Source organism: Pollicipes pollicipes, unplaced genomic scaffold, assembly GCF_011947565.3.
Source record: "Pollicipes pollicipes isolate AB1234 unplaced genomic scaffold, Ppol_2.1 Scaffold_6052;HRSCAF=7182_pilon_pilon_pilon, whole genome shotgun sequence".
Classification (NCBI taxonomy): domain Eukaryota; kingdom Metazoa; phylum Arthropoda; class Thecostraca; order Pollicipedomorpha; family Pollicipedidae; genus Pollicipes; species Pollicipes pollicipes.
In genome coordinates this window covers 5,360,130-5,384,439 of record NW_023596805.1, presented here as the reverse complement: position 1 = coordinate 5,384,439, position 24,310 = coordinate 5,360,130, and the positions used below count along the sequence as shown (strand labels likewise).

Genomic DNA, 24,310 nt, shown 5'->3' with positions numbered 1-24,310 from the left:
TCGGCCCCGAGCACCAGCGCTGTGTTATCTCGTAGACGCCGCTGCCCTCGCACAGAGTTGGTCTCACCATACGGTGTAGCCGCATACCTCTACATCAGCCCCCTACTTCACCAGCCAGACCATACGGTGTAGCCGCATACCTCTACATCAGCCCCCTACCTCACCAGCTGGACCATACGGCATAGCCGCATACCTCTACATCAGCCCCCTACCTCACCAGCCAGACCATACGGTATAGCCGCATACCTCTATATCACCCCCTACCTTACCAGCTGGACCATATGGTATAGCCGCATACCTCTACATCAGCCCCCTACCTCACCAGCCCGAAGACCATCTCGCCCCGTGAGCACCAGTGCGAGCACTACGAGGTCACCAGCACCACCAGGCTGGTGACCGGTGACGGCGCTTGACGCGTCCGTGGCGGGAGCTCACGAGACCTACACCCTGCCCTGTCTTACAAACGAGGTACACAGGACGCGGGGCGGACTCCGCTTCATTACGCGGCGCGCGTTAAGATCCCATCTTGGTTAATAGTCAGGTTAGCGTGCTACGCGGCGAGGCCCGCGCTTGGGTTCGGCTTGAGCTCGATCGCGCACAGATGCGTGCCAAAGCCGGCGGGGTGCTTGTGTCAGATACTTACGAGGAGCACTGGCGGCGCACTGCCGCAGGCCCCTGACACTGAGATGTTCACCATCATTCATGACCGACATAATCGTGCCAACTTTGCATTGCAGAACAGACGGTCAATACGATATCATCGCAGGGTTAGCGCGTAAAATAAATCTGACGGCAACGACGTGCGACAAAATCTGACGGTGCTGCATCAACTGGCATGTTATATTTATCTTGGCATGTCAGGGAACACCTGGTTGATCTGATTGAGCACGCACGGCACCAACTACAAATGTGACGCCTAGTAATACTGCCGACATGAATTCATCACATAAATCAATAGGAATTGGTGGTGAAAACCACGATCGCTGTTTGGTTTAAGCTTAACACGCAGCCAAAATTTTTCGCATGAAAGGAGGCATAAAAGTAAAAATGTTTGTACCCTCTTGTGACTTTAGCTAAATTCCTGCAAAATCGCCCATTATCTAATTCTGGCATTTGGCTCGGAGAGGGTAAGCATGGCTGCCGTGGCACCCCTACCCCTTATCTATCTTCCCGCTCGAGATGCGCCTCGACATATCTGGTTCTTCGCCCGCCCTCGATGGGACATCTGCAGCCGCCTCTCACAATCCAGCCTCCGTCCAAGTCATCGCATCATACCAGGCCGGGTTCACAGCCCCCGCCCTCCACCCTCCTCCCGGGAGTCCGCCACGTGGGAGGGCTTCTGACCACTAATTTATGGCCCGGAGCCGGCAGCAGACGGCGGTGACGTCACAACACAAATGGCCCGGTCAGGGACCGCTGCGTCTGTCCCGACCGCACCCCCCGGCCAAACAGGGGCAGGGTCCGCACGCAGTATGGGCAGGCCCCCCCCGGAGGCCGGGGCTTCCGGTAAGGCGGGCGGACGGCAGCCGCGCCCCGTGTTTGTCGCACGGGACGTCCTGATGGCCTTTCAAACAGCGCAGCGTCTGCGGCGATAACTCGACGTCATCCAAGCCGGGTGCAGCGGCTGCTGGTGGTCTGGCAAAGTTCTCCGCCGCGCAGCAAGCCGCCTTAACGGCTTGGCTTTCAAGAGATCAACAAGAGAACAAGCCGCCTTGGAGGTCAAGAGATCGGCATTGCGTTACTTGGTGGATCTTACGCGTCCATGCACCAGCACGTCCGAAAACCACTTGAGCCAACCACCAAAAACAACCCGGGCCAACCACCAAAAACCACTTCGGCCAACCACCAAAAACCACTTGAGCCAACCAAACAAGTTTTAGACGTGAAGAACGTCGTGGCGTCTCCTCTTTGTTTACACATTTTTAAGCTATTGATCACTTCTGGTACGACGTCCCTGCAGCTCTCTGGCATCAACATGACATATACGCGAGGCCAGTGCACTACGGTAGCATCAGCCTCATGACAACATTCTGAGGAGCATTGTTACGGCGCCCAAAGCCGCAACATAGAGTCCAAACCTGACCAATCTCTGCCATTCCGCATTCACTAGGTCGAAAAACTCCTTTCGAATAACTTCTGTGTGCCCGCTGCAGAGCTGATAACGTTGGAAAACTCATTCAGCCACCGCAATCCTTTTCACCTACATCATCATCAGCGCCGACAGCGATATGCCAGAGCTACGAGGCCACCGGCCGCCGCCGCCGCCGCTGCCGTACGGACGCGACATGGCGCGCTTCATGACATCATGGCGCACAGCATGGTGTGACCTGACGAGGCGCAGGGGCGCCGTCGGCCCTGCACCGTCACCGCGTGCTCAACTCAGGCCAGCGCTGGCTCCCGCAGCCAGCGGCCGCTGCGCGAGAGGTCACGGCAAGCGACCGCTGCGTCAGGGATCAGCGGATGCGCTGCCGTGGTGTGCCCACGCACCAGGTCGGATAAAACATCAGTGCCATCTTCTACCCACGGCAATGATTCCGACCACAAACGAGCAGCACTGTTCAGGAATTTCACCATCGCCCGGCAAAGCCTGCTCAGGTTTTTTTTTACCGTAGATGGAATGCACGCATCGTCAGCCTCAAGTGCCTGGCTCTTTGCCGGCTGACCCCGCGAAGGAGCCCTGACCGGAACCCTTTGTTTGTCCATTCCCTACCGCTCAGCGCCTCGGTAAGAAATCGTCGCTACAATGGCTACGCACACAGCCCTCTCGGCACACAAGCAAGCAAAACAGACCACTCAGCAGCTCATTATAAGCCTATTCAACGCACGGCGCACGGCGGAGGGGCCGCCTAAAGGAAGAAGAAAATGATAAGCAAACAGCATGTGATGACCGTCAAAAGACTGGAAGTGGTCTTTGAGCGACTGTGAAGGAGGCGTGACAGGATGCGACGGGGGTGATGGAGAGGGGAAGGAAAAGAGGAGGTGAGACAATCACGTCAGCTGGGAGCGGCGATCACGCCAAAAAAGAACGGCGGGTAGGCAATGCTGTCTTGGAAGCGCAGATGATCGAAATACGGCAGGGGATTCCGGGGTATTAAATAGAGAGTAATGCGGGCTTTCAACGACACGAACAAGCGACTGGCACCCTTGAGGATACCGCAAAGCCCCGATCATCGTATCATCTAACACCGCAAACATCATTACGCTGATGCTGGACTAGATGCTTGATTATGATGCTGATGATGCTGGATTAGATCAGATCGAGAGGCTTGAAAGGGGTACGGTCCGCTTGAAAATCGCTCCAGGCATGCGAACTGATGCATTCGAGGTCCTTTCTTTAGGTCTAAAAAGAACAAGAGACAAGTCCAAAGATGCAAACAGAAAGGAAACGGGGTCAGGGTGCATAGAACGTGAATACGTACTCTGCGATGAATGCTTAAGGTCAGGATGTCAATACTTTAATTATTGGGATATTCGCGGAGCTCGAGCAGTCATTTGGCACCTTGCTCGGCGCTTTCAATGAAGGACAACATTCGAATTCCGGGCATTGTGTTCCACCATCCATACCCAACCTTCACCCGCGACGAGTTAAATTTGACCAATCCCTCTCCAATGCGACGAAGGCGTCGCAATCGAACCCAGGGGCGGATACTTGAGCGGCTGAATCTGTGGAGATGGTGGAAAGGGGGTGGGGGAGGCGAGATTTTTGCCTTGTTTTTCCATGCCCCCACGAGAGCTCACGTTAAATGTCGCCCGGAGTTGGAAGGCAGCTACCCCCCCCCCCCCCCCCTCCAACCCCCCACCCCAGCCCCCTGTCCGCCGCCCCTGGGCGGAGACGAACGAGCCGATCGGCCTGGGGTGACCCAGAAGCGATGAGGCTTTACGTGCCACGCCAACCACACGACCGCTGCTAAATTGGGTCAGCTGGCGCTTGCAGAGGCGCAGCGAGGAACGCAACACGCAGCTACCGCATCGCGAAAATCTAGACCACTTTCCATCGGCGTCGGAACCGGCGCAGAGTGCAGCTTGTGTGGGCCCAGCGCGGGCCAACGTGCGAGGGGGAGCGGGAGGTGACCGACGGGTTAGCCGAGGGGCGTCCCCGACGCCGCGTGACCCTGGCTACGCCCCCCGGCCCCGTCGCCGGTGGCGGTCGCGGCGCGGCGGCTAATGTTGCGCAGCGCGGCGCTAATGGCGCGGACGTATGCACGAGTCGGTGGGCACGCCTCAGAATGGTGTCGCCGTAACGCGTGCCAAAGCCATGGGCGGACCCAGGAGGAAGCGTGTGTTCCTTTTATAATCATTCAAGCTTCAAAATTTCTCTTAGCATTGCCTAAATCATTACTGTAATTGTGGTCCTTATGATAACGACGGTCCGAGCGCTGGCTTGCTTTGAGGGTGCTTTTGCCGCTCTAGACGTGGCACGCAGAACACTTCCCCACCCCCGGGTGGATGCTGGAGCCGCCCGTGGGCGTCCACGTAGCGGGTAACAGGGGCCGGGCGGCCGGGGCGCGTCGCCTCACGTGTCATTCGCATAATGCGACAAGTCGGGGACGGCGCCGGGACAGGTGCAGGGGCGAACCCAGGACGACACTTGAGCAGGAGGCGGTAGAGAATAAGAAAAAAATGGAAGTGGGCCACGAGTACTCAAGCCCAATATGGTAAATGGCCTGCAACAAAGACAAACGTGCAGGAGTCTTATTCCTTCAATAACGAGGCAAGATGGCACCAGCCCTGTAAGTAGGCATGTCTGCTGCGCGAGCGCCTTCATAACACGCCCGAAGATAGCGTTTACTGTAAGGACCGTAGACCGACGACCCACTGTAGCGTGCAAATTTTTTTTACAAAAATATTCCTGAAATGGGACTGAAGGTCACACAGAAATGTGCGTCACACTATGCTCAGGACCTATCCGCTTATGTCATCCGTGGCCTATGTAAACGTGTCGAAGTGCAAACGAATGCTTATCCTGCAAGGACAACTTTCCAAGCAAACTGCATAATGTTCTTCTTACGCCAAACGTTCGAATCACGCATTATTCCTCACACGGTCCCCGATCTCCAAATCCTCTGCTATGATGCGGCCCCAAGCGCTGCATACGCCGAGCCCGTGCACGACCTCTTCACCCCTCCCACGCCCCGTCCCCGGCGCAGCGCGGCGGCCACACCTCTGTCACCAGGTCCATGAGCGTGTCGGTGCCCTCGCCACCTTCAGCGCTGCTGTCTGTGCCGGCGGGGATGACACGCGGCACAGCCAAGGGCGGATCCAGCGCGGGATACTATGCAGAGGGCAACACCGGAAAATCGCATTTCTTAAATGAAGCCTGAGTCTGAAGGCATAACACAAACATTCTTTCGCCGTATTGGGGATGTCGGGCCAACTTCACCCCTGCCCGCCTCCTAGTTCCGCCTGTGGAGATGCCACGCCGGGCAGCAGGGCGTCCAAGGTCCCGACGTTGACTGAGGGGCACAAACACCGACCGGGAGTCGTATACATCGCTGGCCGACCTCCGTCGGAGCACCAGCACCAGCACCAGCACCTCAACGGAACTGATAAAGCTGCCGGGCGACCGATGGCATAGGCGGAGCCAAGGGGCCCTCAGACACATTATAAAACACATTTTTGACCATAGATGGCGCCTGGCAGGAGGTTACAACAGCGTGATGCGTTTTCACTGAGCTCCTCACTACCTTGAAACATCCTGCTGCGCCCCTGGTCAGTAGTAGTAGTCGGCGGCTTGGGGAGTGGATGGGCAGTCTGCTTAGAAAGCAGACTGTGGGGCGTCAGTCTGTGAGGGGGTGATCAGTCTGATGATGGTTACTAGGGTTTTGGGGTACCCCGACCACTACGGCTATTTTGGGCCCCTGGGGATAGTCTGTGCGGGATTCAGTCTGGTCAGGTGCTTCAGCATACGCTAACCTTTGTTTGTGTGAGGATGCAGTCTGATCGGTCGTGAACTGGACTAGACTGGGTTGCTTGGCTTGGAGTCTGCCAACATTAGAACTCAGCGCGCGGGCAGCCAGACTCCCCTCATGGGAGCGGTCTGTCTACGGTCTGCAGAGGCGACAGAGATCCGCAGTCTGTAAGCGGGAACGGGACTCGGCGATGGGCAGGGTACGCGGTAAGGCCGTACGAGAGGTGACGAAAGACCAGTGAGAAGAGGGCGTGCGCAGTGTCAGCTAGTTCAGCGCCAGGAAACGGAGAGTGTCGAGAGAAATAGGTGCAGGGTCAGGAAACATCAAGGTGGAGAAGGGTGAACAATGTTCGCCTGCATAGAGGTCGTCGGAGGTCAGCTGTGGGGACGAGATAGAAGGAGAAGTGGTAGAAGGACGACAGACAGCAGAACGCCTGCATCCCCGGATGACTGCAATAAAGTGCGGTATGGAGATAAGGGTCCGCTCTGCACATGGGTGCCGGCTCCACCAGCTGTGTAGAACTGTTAACCACGTGCTCAACTCACCCCGGGAGTTCCCAGCTGGATCCACGGCAACCTCTGTCCATATATCATTACACGACACGTGTTCGCAGCGCAGTCGTTACCGTCGTAAATCGCAGCGCTTCACATGTGTGGCCTCATGGGAAGAGAGGGGAGACGCGGGAGGCGCCCTGGCGGAACTTTCGAAACCGACTTCGATATTGAACATGAATTAGGGATAGGACTGCAATCAAAGCTGCCGGTTTCGGATATCAATCAGAGATAAGAGTATGAGCACTGGTTCAAGTCCATGTCGTGTTCTTTAAATGAATGCATGAGTTATCGTACCACGTTGAGTTTAATGAACGGTATTGCAAAATTACCTGAAGTTGAACGCCATAAATTGACGGGGGATTGCGGGTCACATTTCCGAGGAGTGAACTTAAGATAAAACTTATGAGGTGCTTTTTCCGGCCACAACGTCGAGCTCTGAGCCTATACCGACGCGCTGAGCAGATCTGCCATTTCTGGCACAACCGACCGTGGCGCTCGACTCAGTATACGATCTCGTATCACATAGTAAAAGCGCCCTAAACTTCACGGCATGCAAATCACGGCATCCGGCGGCACGGGCCTCCCCGCAGCCGGGAGCCCCACGGGCATAAAGCACGAGGCATTAACGGCTAACGAGCTCATTAAATCGCCACGCCATCTGTTGTGACGTTTAATCGCCGTCGGATATTACCGGCACCCGACGGATAAAACAATCGCGCAGAGTTATCCCACCTCCAGCGACGCGCATTTTACGGAGCGACCGGCGGCGCCGCCACGGCGCGCAGGGGTGCGTGCCTCCCAAAAAAAGATGGCGGGGGAGGGGGGCGAGTTGAGGTGGGGCTGTGGGTGAGGGAGGTGATGAGAGATGAGAGGGCCATCTGGCGCAGGCTTGCAGCGGCGTGCAGGAGCTGGGTCCGCCTCCGCTGGGAGGATGCCCCCCACCGGGATAAACAGGCTATCTTAAGCCGATGGAAGAGGTCAACAACGATGGATACGGCGTCTCCCTCCGCGCACGTGCAGTGCACAGCGAGTGATGATACAGCCGAGTGAAGAGCCACCTTCATTCCAAGAGCCTAAATTGCTATTTGTCACTCGTCATAATGGTAACCCACTCAAAAAACAAACAAACGCAGCCTAACGCGTTCTGATCATTTGCCACTTTCTTTGCCATGTGTATATCGAAGTTATTGGAGAGACAGCGCTATCCAACGACGTGGGAGGTGCACACAACTATGAGATTGATGACAAAAAATCCCAAATCGCTCAGTAGCCGACAGTCGGACATATCTGGCAGCTATCTGGCAGCCCGCATGGCAACCGGCCCGGGCGATCGCCGATATCCGTCTCCACCAAACAGCCAGTGGCAGACTTTGGTAAGCTGCGGCCGCAGAGTCCAGAACTACCGGCCAAATATATACAGCACTGTCGCCAAATTGTGCGAGCCAAGCAGCTGCGGAGAGGCCGTAAATCATGTCCTCGACGTGGTCTGCGCCGGTGGTTCACAAACCGGGACAGATCGCGACAGCGGGAACCTCTGGGGGCCCATCAAATAGGTGTAACCACGTATATTGAGGCCGCGAATAGCTCACAAAGAAAATCAACAAACGCGAGTGCAGACGTGAACGGAAATGGCAGTACAAAATGGAATGACATGAAGCCATCCTAGGAGCAGGTTAGACGGCTTCAGCGATAGCCTGACCCAAATCATTTTTAGTTAGTTCCACTTCCGCGTCTTCCGTCTGGAACACATCACTCACAACGATTGACAAAAGCGCCACCACTTTCCACTACGCTTGTATCATTCTCACGAGGATGACATGCCGAATCAGGAAAGGGTGACACCGCATTCCTACGTCCTGCCCGTTGTTCACACGATTTCACCAGGCCTGAGGCCCGATCAAAGCCGTCAAATCTCGCCGAAAATCTGACGCAGCCGGAGGCTGCTCAGTCACTGAAATCCGTCAGAGCTTCTAGCGAAGGCCCAGCCATTCGAGAGAATGAACCCACTCAAACAGCCATTGATGCCAGCGCTTTCTCCTGTCGAATCCAACGTGAGTGGACACTGTTCACTTGCGACGCGCTTCTCCTCGGCCTAACGTCGCGCTCAGGTTGGCATGCGCCGAATCACCCCACAGTCAAGGTGAGACTTTTGGCAGGTGGACATGAGCGCTTTGCGTGTCAAGTGCTGTGATGTCACAGGTAGGAACGCACATCTTTTAACCTTCGTAGGATGTCGTTCGTGGTCGGTCAGTATTCGCCATCAAGATATCATCAGCGACCCTCATCCCCGCAACCGATGCCGTGGGACGGCACACCTCAAACTAGCACCTGAAACACCTTAAGCCATGCGTCTGCTGACGTCAGTGGTCGCATTATGCATCCGCCGACATGCCCTCACCAAATATCCGTTATAAACGTCACGAGCGTTCGCGTTAGCGCGTGCAGCGCCGCGACGAGAGACCCTCCAAGTCACATAATCGCATGCAAAGTCGTCGCCGTCCACCGACGGCTTCGCCAGCTTCCCGACACGCGCGACTTTTTCCAGCCGTCCTCCGCTTGACGGATGGCCCCCGAAAATCCATAAACCACTCGAAAATGTAAACAAACCGGCGATAACAGTTGACCTGAGAAGTCCGCTGATGGATGACATACAAGCGCATGCCCAGGCCGCTCCATCGAACTAGGAACGGAAAATGTCACGGGAGATATGAGGACACGCGCCCGGCTCGGAGGCTGAGGTGGCGCGCTGCGAAACGTCTGACTCATCGAGCCGCAGGAGGGCCCCGTCACTCAAAGTCTGTTTAGTGCAATGAAACACTGCGAAAGGACAACGTAGACTGATGAGCGACCGGCGTTTGTTTAGTCTCCGGCGCCAGGGCGTTTTGATACGTGTCAATGTTGGCGGGCTGCTGTAATGGGTACTGTTGAGCTGAAACAGATGGATGCAGCACGGTGGTCGATTTCCTCAGTCAGTCATAACGATCTTGCCTCCCAGGTAACACCAAAATCTTCCGATGACTTGCACTGTACAGAAGATCCCCAATTGATAAGGAGCGCAATGGTACACTGTCTTGGCTTACGACATGGCCTCCATCCAATAGCCAAGTCCAAAGCGAGAGAGCAAAACGGTGCAGTCCTGCCTCACCTGCCTTGGTACAGAACTTTCTAGCGGATCGGTAGTTCCTCATCACGCCGCCAGGATCGCTGCCTGTCCTACCGACCGGCCCAGACGAACCGGCAAGCTCGAGAGGCGCCTCCGTTCTCGACCCGGCCCTCGGGACGGTGTAAGGCTACAACTTCACCCATTAACCGACGTCTTACCATGGAGGTCATGGCATGAGAGCTGACATAATGGCACTGGGCTTAAAATACGGCCCAGCAGAAGGAGGCGGCCCGAACCGTTTCCATAGGCATGCTGGACTCGACTAATTTCTCAGCCACGAGTCCTTTGAGACGTTTTAGGTGACGAAGACGTTATTGGGCTTGAGCCAAGGACCTCATTCGAAATATGAATTGGCCAGCAACATATTTGGGCGCATGTGAAACGTTCGCCACGGCCTTCGTGGCCGCTAGTACAGTGCGAACTTTGGTCATTGTGAGATTGATGTGTGACATTGTGACATTGATGCATTCCGTTTGCATTTTGCTCGTCGGTTGTCATCCACTTCACATCAGGGACATAACACATGTTTGTGGCCTCCTTATCCTAAACAGAGCGCTGAGCGGGCATAGGTCGTGACAGTAAATGGCCATTGAGTAATGCGGTTCAGGCGTGAACATCACACCAAAACAGAGCGAATAAATATGTAGGCTGGACAGAGTATTCAAGCGTCTATGCCCATTTTCCCATGAACCCGAACAATAAGATGCTTGACGCAAGCAGCACCGCTCTCTTCCTTCACTTTAGCATCCATCGACCTCCTCGACAAAGCTTTCAACCCTGCGTATTCTTGTCTCCTTTCACATTTACCTGTCGAACGCCATGTCCCAAACATCGCAAACAGCATCTTACCCGCCGCCACTTCAAAACACTGCCTGAAACGTCCACACGGCCAAAAACAAACTCTTCAAACAGGAGGTGCCTTTCGGCACGCTCAAGCTCTCAACAGACGCTACCATTCCGGAGAAACCAAACAAGCAAGCGCCGCCGAATTTATCGAGTAAACCAAGCGTGAGGGTTGACTGTCAAAGCGCAGGCGTGGAAGAGGCGTATCCATGCGCTGGCTTCGTGCGCCATATCAGCGCCCTTGCCCTCCAGGTTTCACCGCACGGGATTGAATTGTTTCTGCCTTGAATTGTGGCAGCGCGGCATCGGCGAGGATGAACACACCTGACGCTCTGCGCGGAAACCGCAGGACCGTTTAAGCTCAGCCAGGTCGAAGAAGCGCCATCAATGGGCGTTCTTTATGACGACGGTACGGGACTTGGAAAGTGCTATTACTAGTACGTCACTAGCGAATACGTCGCTACGCCAGGAAGGGATCATAACACCTGCGGAAGTTTCACAGCTCTTCAATAAAAGTAGTTTCAACGGGTCATGACGTGGGTGGGGCCACTGAAATGTTTGGAAATAAAAAAGACGGTTTGAATGTTCTCGACGGCTGACCATGTTCCGTAACATGTAAACCCGTATCCTTGTGATTTGCACTTTCTCGTCGAGGGGTGCCAGAAGGAAATCATCTCATTATGCGGGAGCCTAAATCGTATCACATAGTGCTGCGAATCTAGGCATCACCTTTGTAGCCTCTGTTGGGGAAACGTGTCGAATCTCCTCATATTGAACCACCTTGGCTATGAGCAGTTTGCGCCCCCCCCCCCCCCCCCCCCCCCCTCCACACACACACAAACAACATAAGATGTCAGACCAAGACGTCTAACAGCATCCAGCTAACGCTCGGCGCCTCTAAAAGCGACGACGGGTCTCAGCAACCGCCCTTCCCGTGAGGTGAATGCCCTCCCTGGTTGCGGAAGCGTCTTGATTTGTGAAACGGGTCCCGAAATAAACCTCCCTACCGCGAAGCCACAGCGGTGGCTTGCATTTTTCACGTCGCATTTACCGTCAGACGGCACTCTCACTTTTATTGGATTTCGGTTGTCTCCTCGTTCCGATCGCAGTTTGCATGCCATTTACATCCGGAATTTGTTTTCGGGAATCTTCGTCGGCGGAGGTGCCTCCATTCAGCGCCGCGCTCGCGCCGTTATTGCCTTTCCATTGTCTCTCGTGGGTCCTCCGCGCGGGGATCAGGCCGCGTTCGATGGCGGAGATTAGCGCGGCTCACAACCCAGCATAAATCACTGAGGGCCGCTTCCCGGATTTCAGACAGGAGCCTCAGACAGGCTAAAATTGGACGCCTAGTGTGAGACATGGGAAGCACCTCACCTGCCTCCATCGGCGGACTCAGGGCTCAAAAAAGTGCACTTAAACGGCGATATCCACAGCAAACGTAACACCACAACTTAACGAGGGAAACGCATTTAAGCTGACAGCTGTCAGCACCACCAGAATCTGGACCAAAATGTGACGTCAAAAGGCCCACCTACCGTTCCTGTTCCAAGAACCTACCGTGGACACCGCTAAGCACGCCCCTGACGCCGGCAAAAGGCGTCGGACTGCGAGACGAGTAAAAGGGAGTCGCCAGCGTTCCCTCAGAAAGCCGATGACGGTGAGTGGATAAAACCCAGGTCTGACACCCTACTCGGGTGCTCTTCAGAGAGATGACGAAAACAATGAGTGCTTTATGCTCTCGGAATAATGCCTCGTCAGGCGGAGTGAAAAGATTGCGCAGCAAGTCAACAGCCTGATTAAAGTCTGCAAGAAATATGCGTTATCGAGCATGGAAGCTTCAACTGCGGCGTTTGTTGCTGGCCTTTTGTTTTATCCCGGCTAATGAAATGAAATAAACGCACGTAGAAGGTGCCAACGTAGGCCAACGGCCCGATTAAAATTATGCAAAATGGTAGCTCCTCTCAAACAAACCCCATTAATGGACAATGCCCCTAGTGTGCCTTTGTTACACATGCTGGCATTGTTGCATCGGGGTGCGCCGCATGACGTGCTTTGAATTGAAGACGCGTCTAATTACAATGTCGGCAGCCTTTGAGGCGGCTTTCATAACCAATTCTGAGGGCTGGGGATCATCAACTCTTGAACCGTTCTAGCAACGATGCGTGTACGACATAGAAATTGGAGGGAGTGTTCTAAATGTGTATGGGGATATGAACTGAAAAAGTCATCTTGAAGATCATCCGATGCAATTCGCAGCCCCGTCCTTCTTAGGACCCAATCCTCTCTAGTTTCTAAGCTGGAAGATGCGCACGCCCGCAAATTGCGCAGACTATTTCGTGCTGGCTGTTTCAAGGTCACCCAGGCATTCATGACGTCACGATAACGCCGTTATAATACCGGCCATGCGGCGATCCAGGCCAAGAGAAGTATAATTGTTGAATCGTTCATATCTGGCGTTCGTGAGCACGATTTCCGGACATAACGGCCGCCAATTAGCTGCCAATCAATGCTATGCAAGGTGAAAGAACGCACAGAAATAATGGCGTATTGAGGAGTATATTTACTATACCTAGAAATTGTGTTGTCTTACGCAGTCTTTTATTTACAGGCAAATGATTTGACGTCATTGCCATGGCAGCCCCAAACGTCAATATAGAACATCATAGCCAGCAGCTGTGATGTTATGTGTAAAACAGAGCACAGTATCCAACACCCGAATGAACCACATCGGCTTCATGCTGCGTGCTGGGGATTGACGCGGCTTTGTGAACTAATTACACGCCGTCCCCCACGTCTCCCTGCAAAATGCCGATCCCCTCATCCCTCCACGCCTCCGTCGTCTGTCACAAGACACCGAACGCGCGTCGCAATCGGCAAAAACGCGCCGCTCCTCGTCTAACGGCAAACTGCGCAGAAGACGGATGGCCTGGCGGCGGCCGCCACTTTTTCTATGGTTTTGATTGATTTCGAAGTGTGCGGCTCGCCGCCGTGTGGTGAGTGAGACAACGCCCGACGGCTGTTGTCATTTGTAAACGCGGCGTGAGTCCGGACTGGGGGCGGCGCCGAGGGGAGTTTTAGCGGCGGCTCAGGCGGTTGGCAAACTGGCGCAAAAAGCGCCAATCTCGGTCCAATTTACGGGGCACCGGGACAAGAGCCGTCGCGTGCTGTTTGGAAAGCCTATGCAGTCCTCCACCTGGCATGCAGTGCGACTACAGCATGTACGGCGACTGCGGCATGCAGTGCGACTACAGCATGCAGTGCGCAGTGTACATCAAAATGTTTAGAATTATTCGCGACTACGGTCGTGAATAATCCTTAATATTTTGCTTTTTTCGTTTTGTTCAACGATAGCGAACAAGCAGCTGTAGCAAATCAAACGCTTCTTTTGTGAACAGGACCTGCACCACGCCCGCAACAAGAGATGGGTCTTGTGAGCTTAGTAAAGTTGGGAGCGCACTAAGATCTTAACTTGATTTTTCCAACACCTCAATTGAGCATCCAATGTTAAGGTTCACAAACATTTGGAGGTTGAGCCTACAAATATATGGAAGATCCATTTATGAATGGGATCTAATACGCTTGAATATTCGTTGTGTGAAACATGTAGTTCTTCGCGTCGAAGTCTTTTCAAGCGTGCGGCATCTGAGTACAATGCATTCATGATAATATCGCGTTCATGAGTCAATGGAGTGGATTCAACCTTCCTCCCATCAGCTTTCTCCTTGATCTATGGCATGCTCATCGTTGCTGCCACGCTTCGTACAAACCTCTACTACCAGTTTTGGTGGTAGAGGTTTGTTGGAGGTTACCGTGCGTACCTCTACCTAAAAATCGTACGTGTGTAGAGGTTACCGTACAAACCTCTACCTCAGTTTTGTATTGGCAGCACCTGCAGCAGACTTCCAGTAGATTACATCTGACTGACGTTGGACTGCATCTTCATTCTGGAAGCGGACTACACCATAAGACTATCAGACTGGCCACAACCTGCATCAGACAGGTAACAGATTGCCCACGGCGCACCAAACTAGTAGCAGACTGGCACCACGCTGGTATCATAGTCCCCCACGATACACCCAGCTAGACTGCACCAGAATGGCACCAGACTGTCGCCAGACTGTATCAAACTAACACAAGACTGGCGCCAGACTACTTCTGCCAGTCTGCTACTGCAGACTAGCAGCGGACCGGAAGCGAGACAAAGCACGCGCGTTGCCCGCAATAAGCCCGCATTACGCGCTGCCTTTCCGGCGCAGCAGTGCAGCAACACAGGGGCGCGCCGCAGAAAAACACGCCAAAACGCGCCAATAATGGCGCGCCTGTGTCACCAAGATTGACATGGCCGGCTCTTACCAGGCCGCCGCCAGGTTGTGTACCGGACCAGCCCCGGGGCGTCGCTGAAAAAGCACCCGCGGCTCCAGCGCGGTGCGAGCAAAAACACCCGCATGGGCGCCGGGCTTTTACACGCTCCGGTAGGCATCCACGTGCGGATACTCCAGTCTGCTTCCTCGGCATTGTTTGCACCGGAATCGAACATAAAAGACGAACTGGTGTCAGCTACTTCCGGAAAGTATTTGTCTTTTCTCGAAAGCTTGAGAGGCTGTGTTGCTCCAGGGCTATCCGTTGGTCGTTGTATTACTCGGAACGTTAGAGGTTACAAACTTGTGATGCGATGGCGAGGACTGTGCACATTTACTGGTCCAGCATTTCAGAGTCAAGTACTCTGTAGCTTACGAATGGGGCTGGGGCTAATTGGGCTAAATGGGGCTACGTCAATCATTAGAGGACCTGGATCGCCAACACCTTAAGTCGCTTTGATCAACATCCATTTAGCTGTTGAAAACGTATCGTCTCTGCCAGGTCTTGTCCTGGTGTCCTGGTATGTGGCGTTCTAGAGTGGATGCAATGTGCAATCACCATGATAACTAGTATCGTATAAATATACACGGCACAAACACGCCCGGCGATTAAAAAAGGACAAGGTGCGACGTAAAAAAGCCAAATTAGTGCAGCTGCCATTTACTTGACTGTAGATTGGCTGCATGAAATCGGCCTCAGGTGCTCAGAGTGAGTTAAGCACATTGTGTAACCATATCGTCGTGAGACTAAGACTGGCAAAATAATGAGCTGCAGATGCGGCTGGCACGAACCAGCTTGTGTCAACGAGCAGGTGCTGGCAAGTGTCACGGCGGTCTATGCAGATGGCAAAGCTGACGAGCGACAGAGAAATACATCTCTGTGCATATATTGCTGTACTTGACTTAAGGCATGTCCGCAAATCCTGCCCAACACGCGGCTGTTGAAGAGGACGCCGCAGTGGAACAAATTGAAAGCTGCCTCGAGTCGATAGAACCTGATTTCTGCGCGCGCGCCTGCGCTCCAGTTTGGTGCGTCGGTGGCAGAGTTCGGTTTTCTCATCCAATTTCCTCTCCCGGATTGATCCAGTTGCCTTGAAGGAAAGGATTAATCCGATGGAGTTGACATACTCTGCTTGCTCTTCGCAAACAGGCAATCTTACTCCAAACAAACCGAACCCATCGAGTCGATCAACGTCTCGATTTGGAGCCCGGCTAGCCCGACCTCAACGCTCCAGGGCATCTCGAGATGCGCGCTAAGTTTCCTAGTTCCTGCACTACCTGTTTATGTCCTCAGCTGCTACTCCGCTGCCCAGATTTACGCCGTCCTGCCCTTTCATCTTCCCTCCACGCCATAGCGCCCGTCCCGCACATCCAGCAATCCTGATCTAACAAGGCGCACAGCCAAACACTCGACCAAACGCTCCAGCGCAGCGCTCCGGGTCACGATAGCCATCGTGGGGTCAGCACGACCCCGGCGGGGTCAGCTGGCGAACAGTCAGCTGGCGCTGTGCGGATGAGTCCAACAAATGGCTCGTCCATTTATTGTGCAATTGCAGCTATCTATTAGTGGCACAGCCGCGTAATGGATGCCTGGCTGCAGCCGGCTGCAACGGATCTCCGCAACAGAGGGGCCTGGTGATGTCCGGCACGGAACTGCCGGTACAGTGTTGCGGATCTCCGCAACAGAGGTGTCTGGCGATGTCCGGCACGGACCTGCCGACGCAGTTATGCTGATCTCCGCAACAGAGGTGTCTGGTGATGTCCGGCACGGGGTCGCCCATACAATTATGCGGATCTCCGCAACAAAGGTGTCCGGCAACGTTCGGCACAGAACTGCCGGCACAGTGCAGGGGATCTCCGCAACAGAGCTGTCTGACGATGTCCGGCACGGAGCTGCCGGCACAGTTTTGCGGATCTCCGCAACAGAGGTGTCTGTCGATATCCGGCACGGAACTGGCGGCACAGTGTCGCGGGATCTCCGCAAGCTCGGCGCTGCGAATCTATCGTGAAGAGCTGTGGCATCTCTAACGGAGGTGCTTTACAGACATATTCAACACAAGTGCTCATAAATTTTGCGTTTGAGTGGCCGAGATCTGTGTGACAACGACGCCGTAGAAGCGATTGCAATACCGTATCACGATTTGAGTAACGGAAGGGGGGGGGGGCACATCAATCTCCCCAATGTAACGAACGAAGAAGTACGAACGTTATCGCCACACGGCGACCAAGGCTTGTTAGGGCTGTAAGTCGTCCGCTCATTTGCGCAAACGCGATGCCCACCACAGCCTGTAACGATCAACGTCAGCGAAACTAAATAACACAATGAGCACGGCGCCATCCTCAGCAGCGCTTTGAAGTCGCCCGAAATGATAGGCTGGGGGTCACCCGGCCGTTCCTAAATCGCAATTTCAACGCCATTCCCGCGATGTGTCTCGTTAGGCAAGATTGGCATGCATACCGATCGCGCGTTTTGCTTCTCTCAAAGCCTGCCGGCACTTGACGACCCGCGGGTCATGCCCCAGCCCGTCCTCCCCGCGCTGCGGCTGACCCCTGCTGACCTCGAGAGGTCACGTAGACAGCGCCACCCGCCTGCAACAGTCACGTTCGAAAAACACCCTAACCCAAACCGATTTGTCAGTGCGTAGACAGTTAGAAATTGGGTGTAAGGGCGCGTCAACCGCAGGGGCCACGTGCAACCTTTCAAGGCGCGTAGTTTCCAGTTCAGTGTGGGGGGGGGGGGCTCCAGCCTTCCCCCAGATCGAGAAGAAATGAGTTAGATCCGAAAGGAGTTTTTGTGTCTGCGTTAGGTTTAGCCATTTTCCCTGATCCCTACTCCACTCCTCCCCTCCCCCCCCCCCTTCGACCTCCACTCACTTTGCAAAACTACACCACTGCGACGCTTCTCTGTCTCGTGTAACCGAGCGTTCGCTGGCAGCCCGCCATCCCCTCCTCGACTATCCCGGCCGCGCCTGGTCGAGGCACGTCGTCGGCCGGCGCGCGGCGGCGTGGCGGGACGTGCCTACGGCGGCCGGCACGTCGCCGGCGCACAACGCCGGCGGCAACGACGCACGCAGGAAGCACCGTCAAGGCACGGGGACCGTGGCGGGGGAGGGGTGACGTGGGGCGGGGATGCAGACGTGCGTGCGGCGGCAGAGAGACGCTTAATTGATCGCAGGCAGATAACGATGTCTGGGGTGGTCCGAGCGTGTCGGATCGCGTACGGGGACCGTCGGAGCCTCCAGGAGCGCGCTCAGCACGGGGCTGTCGGAGGGGGGGGGGGAGTGATCAACCGGTCTGGGCCCCGTAGTAAACCAGGGGCGGGTCCAACATCGGTGGTTAGGCGAGGAAGGGGAGGAATAATTGCGGATACTGTGTAACCGACAAATGTTGCTGTGAAGCGAAACAGCACGGAAAGAGTGAGCATTTTGATTTTGAGCTGCCTTGTCGGACCAGTTACACTTCACCCCCACTCTGGACTTGTCAGTGCAGAAATGAGAGTGTCGTTCGAATTTGGAAAAGTTGTAAAGTGAGGCGAGAACGATGCAGAAAAAAGTGTTGCCGTGACTTTTAACCTGATCGCTCAGTTAGCTGTTAGCCTGCTACTTCTAGCTGGCTTAGTTTCCAGTCGGCATCTGACTCTTATGGTCCCAATTAGCTTCCCGTGTCACTTACGTCATCGATGTAAATATTGTTTTTCGTCATGCATGCGACGCAATTGGCCACTCAACCGTAACAATCGTCAACGTGGGTGGTCAATGCGGTCAAAATTACCGCTTGTTCTTAAGCCGACTATGTAGTTATTGCGTCACTGTGCGTTTCCTATACGATTGCTATCCCAGTACCAAAAATGAATCACTTCTGACCACTCACATGTTCTCTTTTACTCACATATGGCCTCGTTTGGACAGACCCTTTCCATATTGTGCGCCTTGTGACTGCCTCTGCAGCGCCGACGTCGGGGGTCATTCTGCGCCCATAACTTTGGTTAGGAAAAGCAACGCTTTTAGCTAAACGACAACAAATACTGGAAATGTGACGTCTGCAAGCAATGAAAACAACTGACTTCGAGTTCAGCAAGAAAGTGATGTCATGACCATCTTTGCCCAATAGTTTCCATATTCTCCACCTGTGACCACCTGTGCAAAAAGGTTTCCCTATTTCCCGTCTGTGACCGCCTCTGCATAAGTCCTTCCATATGTCCCGCCCTTGAGACGCCCGTGCGCGGTGCTGGGCGCTGGCCGAGCTCCAGATAACAAGGGCGGGGGAGGGACGCGGGCCGCTGCGACATTGCCAAGATTAGAGATTAAGCAGGAGGGTCGGAGCGCTCGGCAAGAATGGATCCAGACCGCTGCTGATCAATGCTGGGCCCTATTGGAAGCGCCCCCGTTCACTCCCGCGTGAGAAGAGGCCCCAGGCGCACGGCCAAGCAGTGATTGGAGGCGCGGGAGCATTCAAGAGCCAAAGCCAGCCGGTGAACCAAAGCCAAAGTCGGAGACGAACGGATACGCGTGGAACTTCGGCATATCGGTGGCATTCGATGCGGTGCAGCTGGCAGGGACTGCAAACTTCTGCAGGCAGATAAATTATGGAGTGCAGGGCCGGCTTTCGCATGGCGCAGTCTCGTACGCAAACGTCGGCTGGCCAGGGACGTAGCTAAGAGGAGGGCCAAGGGGAGCGCCTTCCCCCCCCCCCCGCCCCTATGCCAAGGAGTTGATACCATGCGATTTAATCGAAATTCTCAGGATCTGAGAGCGAATTCGACATTCGTTCCCCGGTGGACATTGTTGGCCACGGGCCTGCGACTGGAGAACAACCGACACCGAAGGACGTCGTGAGAATGACAAGCGGCGCTGCATGTACAGACCGCCCTTTGATTCTGCGTGCCGGCGTACCGGAAGAGCAACGTGACGCTAAGCCTCGAGCCAAATGCCAGCAGGGAACGCAAAGCTAACGAACGGAACGGCCGGGTAATGAATTGCCCGCCGCCAAAACAAAGGCGGGGGCAAAAGCATTAGACGGCAGGCGTCCGGCGCCAGTTCGAGGCTCAAGCGAGAGAAGGTCTGAGCATGGGAAAACGACACGGCCTTGGCTGCATGACGCATATCGGTGGGTGCGGCAAAAACCCGCCGTCTGCCAGACCCTCTGACATTGGAGCCGGCAGTCAGAGAACTCTGTGACGTCCCACGTCAGTTGAAAGGCTCTGGAGCTCATTAAATCATTCATCAGTACGCATGGCGCAGCGGGGGAAGACACAGGTGGTCAGGAAAAGAGAAGGAAAGGGAATGTGGATGGTAAAACAGCCAAGACGAACGATATAATAAAAATACAGGCGTGGTTGACGAATGCTTGGAAATTCATGGAAGCTGTTCCCGACACACGGCGGATGCCGTGTTTCTCATGCCTTCATCATCTAAGACAAATCAGGGCAGCACAGCACAACCACTCATCCCGAAAGAAGCCCATGCGTTTCGTCATATCTGATGACGCGACGGGAGGCGTCCAGTCTTCGCACATGCTCTCCAAGGCCCCATCCGTTCCCCTGTGGAGACAATGGATCCCACCATCTGCTCACGGGGCAATATCCCTCGCCCCGCGGCGTAAGTTTCCAAAACAAACACCAAAAATGTTATCTACTGAGTCGCGAAAATAAACTCCGCCCCCCGGTGGGACGCGCCAGGGGCCGCCTGTACCCAGCCTTCCAGCGGCAGAAAAACATTTTTGCAACCGGCAGCGCTGCGCGACGTCTCCGGCAGGGAGTGCGTAAACAGGCCCGGTGGGGGGTCAGAGGGGCGAGGGGGCGGGGCGGAGGGCGCTGGATTGGACGGTGATGCGTCGGACAGCCAGGGCCGGTGCGGCGTGAAGAATGGAGCGGTCCGCCCCGGTCAGCAGATCGTATCAGCTCGAGAGGGGCGGGGAGGTCACATCCCAGGCAGGGCCACAACCTGGGGAGCTACAGAATGATAACCCTTCATTACACAGAGCGGCTGCTCAGCTAAACGCAGCTGATACGTTTTTGCAACTATCGTTAAACTGAGGTCGGACTGCACCTGTCGAGTTCAAGCTGTCCGCTTTAAGCTGATCCTGTGGAAGCTTGAAGCTGCTACGTCATGTCCGCGGTCAAAGCAGATGCACTCCGCCCTCAAAGTTTCGAAACCACTGGCTGCGCGCTTGTGCCTAACGGGTTGGCTCCACACTTGGGATAACCGCAATCAAAACACACTTAACGGCATTGTGTGGCAGCGATTCGAGTGGAGCAATTTGTTCCATTGCGAAACGATAACGCGAATGAGGGTCAACCAGGAATGTAAAGAGGCAGCGGGAGAGAAACCGATGCAAACGCAAAAATCTTGCTTCATATTTGGCAGCATTCGCGGTAGGTGGCAGCCCCTCCCCTCGCGTGTGGCAGTATCGCTCGCAGCTCCCAGTCCATGGACAAAGGCAGATTAATGACGCTCTCCCACGTCCTGCGTGGTGATTTTTCACGCGGCAAACCTGGCGCACGGCGCGCCGCAACTGCTGCCGGCCAGCTGTTGCCAGATCCAGCTTCATCCATCGCTATTGGTCGCGACCAGTTCAGTCAGCTGAGCCAAAGCCGTCGCCGTCGCCGCCGCTTAACTCCGCCCTGTCGGGAAGGTTTTCACCCAGTGAAATACCTTTCCGACCGGTTGAAATTTCGCTGACCTGACTTGAATCTATCCCCAAGACTTATCAACCAAGAGCATCTCGAAATGCCGGTTTCTTCCAGGATATTGCCCAATATATTTTGCCATTTTCAGCAAACGAAATGTGAATTCATAACTTGCTGGTGTTTGTATGCATCACTTGCATTTCCATCAGCTGGGACCTGCGGCTGGGAGGACTCTGCCAAGTTGAGAGGGCTGAGCGGCAAATTAGGGTAGCGGCTGGAGCTCCTCCAACTGAAAGCGATCCCACAATCCTACCCTTCCGCAACGAGGATGGTGACCTTGTCCAGACACTCATGCGAGGTTCTGTTGCGGCAACGATACTGGCGGATAACAGGTGAAATAACGACAATACTAATACACGACGACATAAGAGTATGAGACGTCCGCATGCTCTGCCGTCTATATCAGTGTTCCGTTCGCGTCCGTGTGTGCGTATTTGAAATAATAGGCGCATAGTGTCATGCCTATGCGTGTCATGTATTTGGTTTAAAACGTTGTATTGTTTTTCAGCTTCCATTTCACTTCCACCGGGAGCCGGTACCAGCAAAAATAAACTTCTTTTCATTGTGCTTTCACAAGAAGATTTGACACCCCCACGCGCTAAAATTCATAGGACATCCTCTGAAAGACGGAAACACAGTTCTACCACCGTCTACGGCTGGACTAGCGATGAATCTCTCGCGATTGGTGCGGCGATTAATTCGCCGGTGTTCCCGGCGGGGGCTCATCGGCAGCTCGTAGATTGGCGAGTTCTATAATTGGCGCCCTGCTGGGTCAGGGTGACTGACGCGGCGGTGGGCCGGCGGCGGCGGCAGTGGTGGAGATGGTTCGACGGGAGCGAGATGGGGGAACGTCTGAGTCAACGCACAGGGAACCAGTCGTAGTGACCTCGTGATGTAAGGGTAGCGGTTCATGAGGGAGCGACAACATCCACACAAAACTTAATTCGGCAATTTCGCAAGAAAACAACGTATGGTTAGCTGTAGAGGATATTTCTAACATTGTAATAAAACTAAAAGTGAATGAAAACTGTTGAAAGATGGTCATCCGGGGGACGGATCCTCGGCGCATGAGAGGTCTGCCGCCTATACCATACCGTCCAAAGTGTTTGCCATCCCATCCGCCATCAAAAACTGATCAGCGAATCCGCCAACCAGAATCAAGACACTTCCTCAAAGCACCCTCTCAGAACGGTTTCAGCGCGGCAGCATGGCATGAGCAGTATCTCCTGGGCGGCTGCCAGCGCAAATCGATAGGAACATAATGCATCAGATCGCCATACTTTCACATGGAGGTCTGAATCGAGGACCCAGGAAACTTTCCAATGGGCCTTCACCAGGAGTGGTGACGCTTGTCATCTCAGCAGTTAACACGTGCGTCAACGTAAACCGACAAAAAAAAAACAGAAAAGGGGCTATAGCTGGCATGCAAGTGACAATGACAATGACAATGTTTGGTACATGAAGCCCCAGTGCATGGTGTTTAGGCTAAGGTAGTGGTGACTTATGTACCCGCATTTGATTTCTGAATGGCATTACTTTACTCCAAAAATGTAGTACTTAGTAGTGACGATTGCTGCGTCTGAAAAATTTTGCAGACGAGGCCAGAGATGAAGTTGCCTTTTCAGTTGGGAGTGGGGCGGAGCTTCAGCTCACCGAACTTAGTGAAGCGTATCAGTCAAATCGGGGAGAAACACCTTAATAGTGTATTTTGTATGGACTTAACCCGCTTTCTCTGCATCCATCCAAAAACCGATTTTGTAAAACTACACGGGAGGTCGAGGCTTACGGGCTGCCGTGGTACTTGGTACTTGATACTTGGTACTTACAGGCCGCCGTGATCTGGACGCCGGAGCTGACCTTCTCGCCTCGGCTGCTGCTCCATGCCACGCACACGCAGCGATAGTCGCCGAAGTACTCCTCCACGCCCCGCTTGTCCACGTCCAGCTTGACCTCCAGCTCTCGGATGGCCGTCTGCGGGTCCACATAGTCGGCCCGCGAGTGCTCCCGGTCGTCCTGCAGCTCGCCGTTGCACCGGAAGTAGAGGTGGAGCGCGTGCGCCGCCCGACAGGTCAAGGTCGCCGGCTTGTTGCGAATCACGTAGGTGGGGGCGGGGACTTCGAGGAAGACGGGCGCTGATTGGTCGAAGCTGGGTCCTGTTGGCAGGACGTCCGACAACAGCTGGTGGTCTGCAAGAGGAGAAACATTCTGTGAACGCTTGGAGTTGCTACTTGCCTTCGGTACATAACTGTATATCATGGCAATACATGACTTTCGGTATATAACTGCTGATGACTGTTTTTATGTTAATGTGCATGTTTATGATGCTGTTTATGTGCATCGGTAGCATGTGTTACGCTGACTTATGAAGTCCATGAAATGGTCATATGTCTTCATCACTAGATGAAGTACGTAAATGCATGCATGCGCATACCAATTGTTTTCCCGGACCGTTTAACAATCCAATAAAATTGTGCAGCGCTATTCACGGGTTGGCTGCCATGGCACGACTTAAAACAGAGTAAAATACAGCTGACACCCCTCCCAAATGTGGGAATGCCAAGAGGTCGGTAATTAGTCGAATCGGAGTCAGTCGACACACATCTGTAAGGAAACGCCTTAAATATAGGAGTCTAGCAGCGAGGTGTCCAAAATCTCGTTTCGGCAACGGAAATTCATCCCCTTTGTGCAGCCAGCCGTGTTATCGGGGTCAAGTTGCGAGCAAAAAGCCATTGATTGACGTCTGTAAATACTTCAGACGGTTTCAAAAACAGACTGTGACAGACATGGAATGGCGC

General features: G+C 54.3%; 1 protein-coding gene across 1 annotated transcript in view; it reads right to left on the bottom strand.

Annotated features, from left to right (window-relative positions):
• The window catches only part of LOC119104516 (netrin receptor UNC5C), a 104,346-nt gene that overhangs the window by 41,617 nt on the left and 38,419 nt on the right, over positions 1–24,310 (bottom strand). Inside the window, exon 3 of the mRNA XM_037228231.1 lies at positions 23,342–23,701. Coding sequence (XP_037084126.1) covers positions 23,342–23,701 — 360 coding nt within the window. The remainder of the gene's footprint in view (positions 1–23,341; positions 23,702–24,310) is intronic.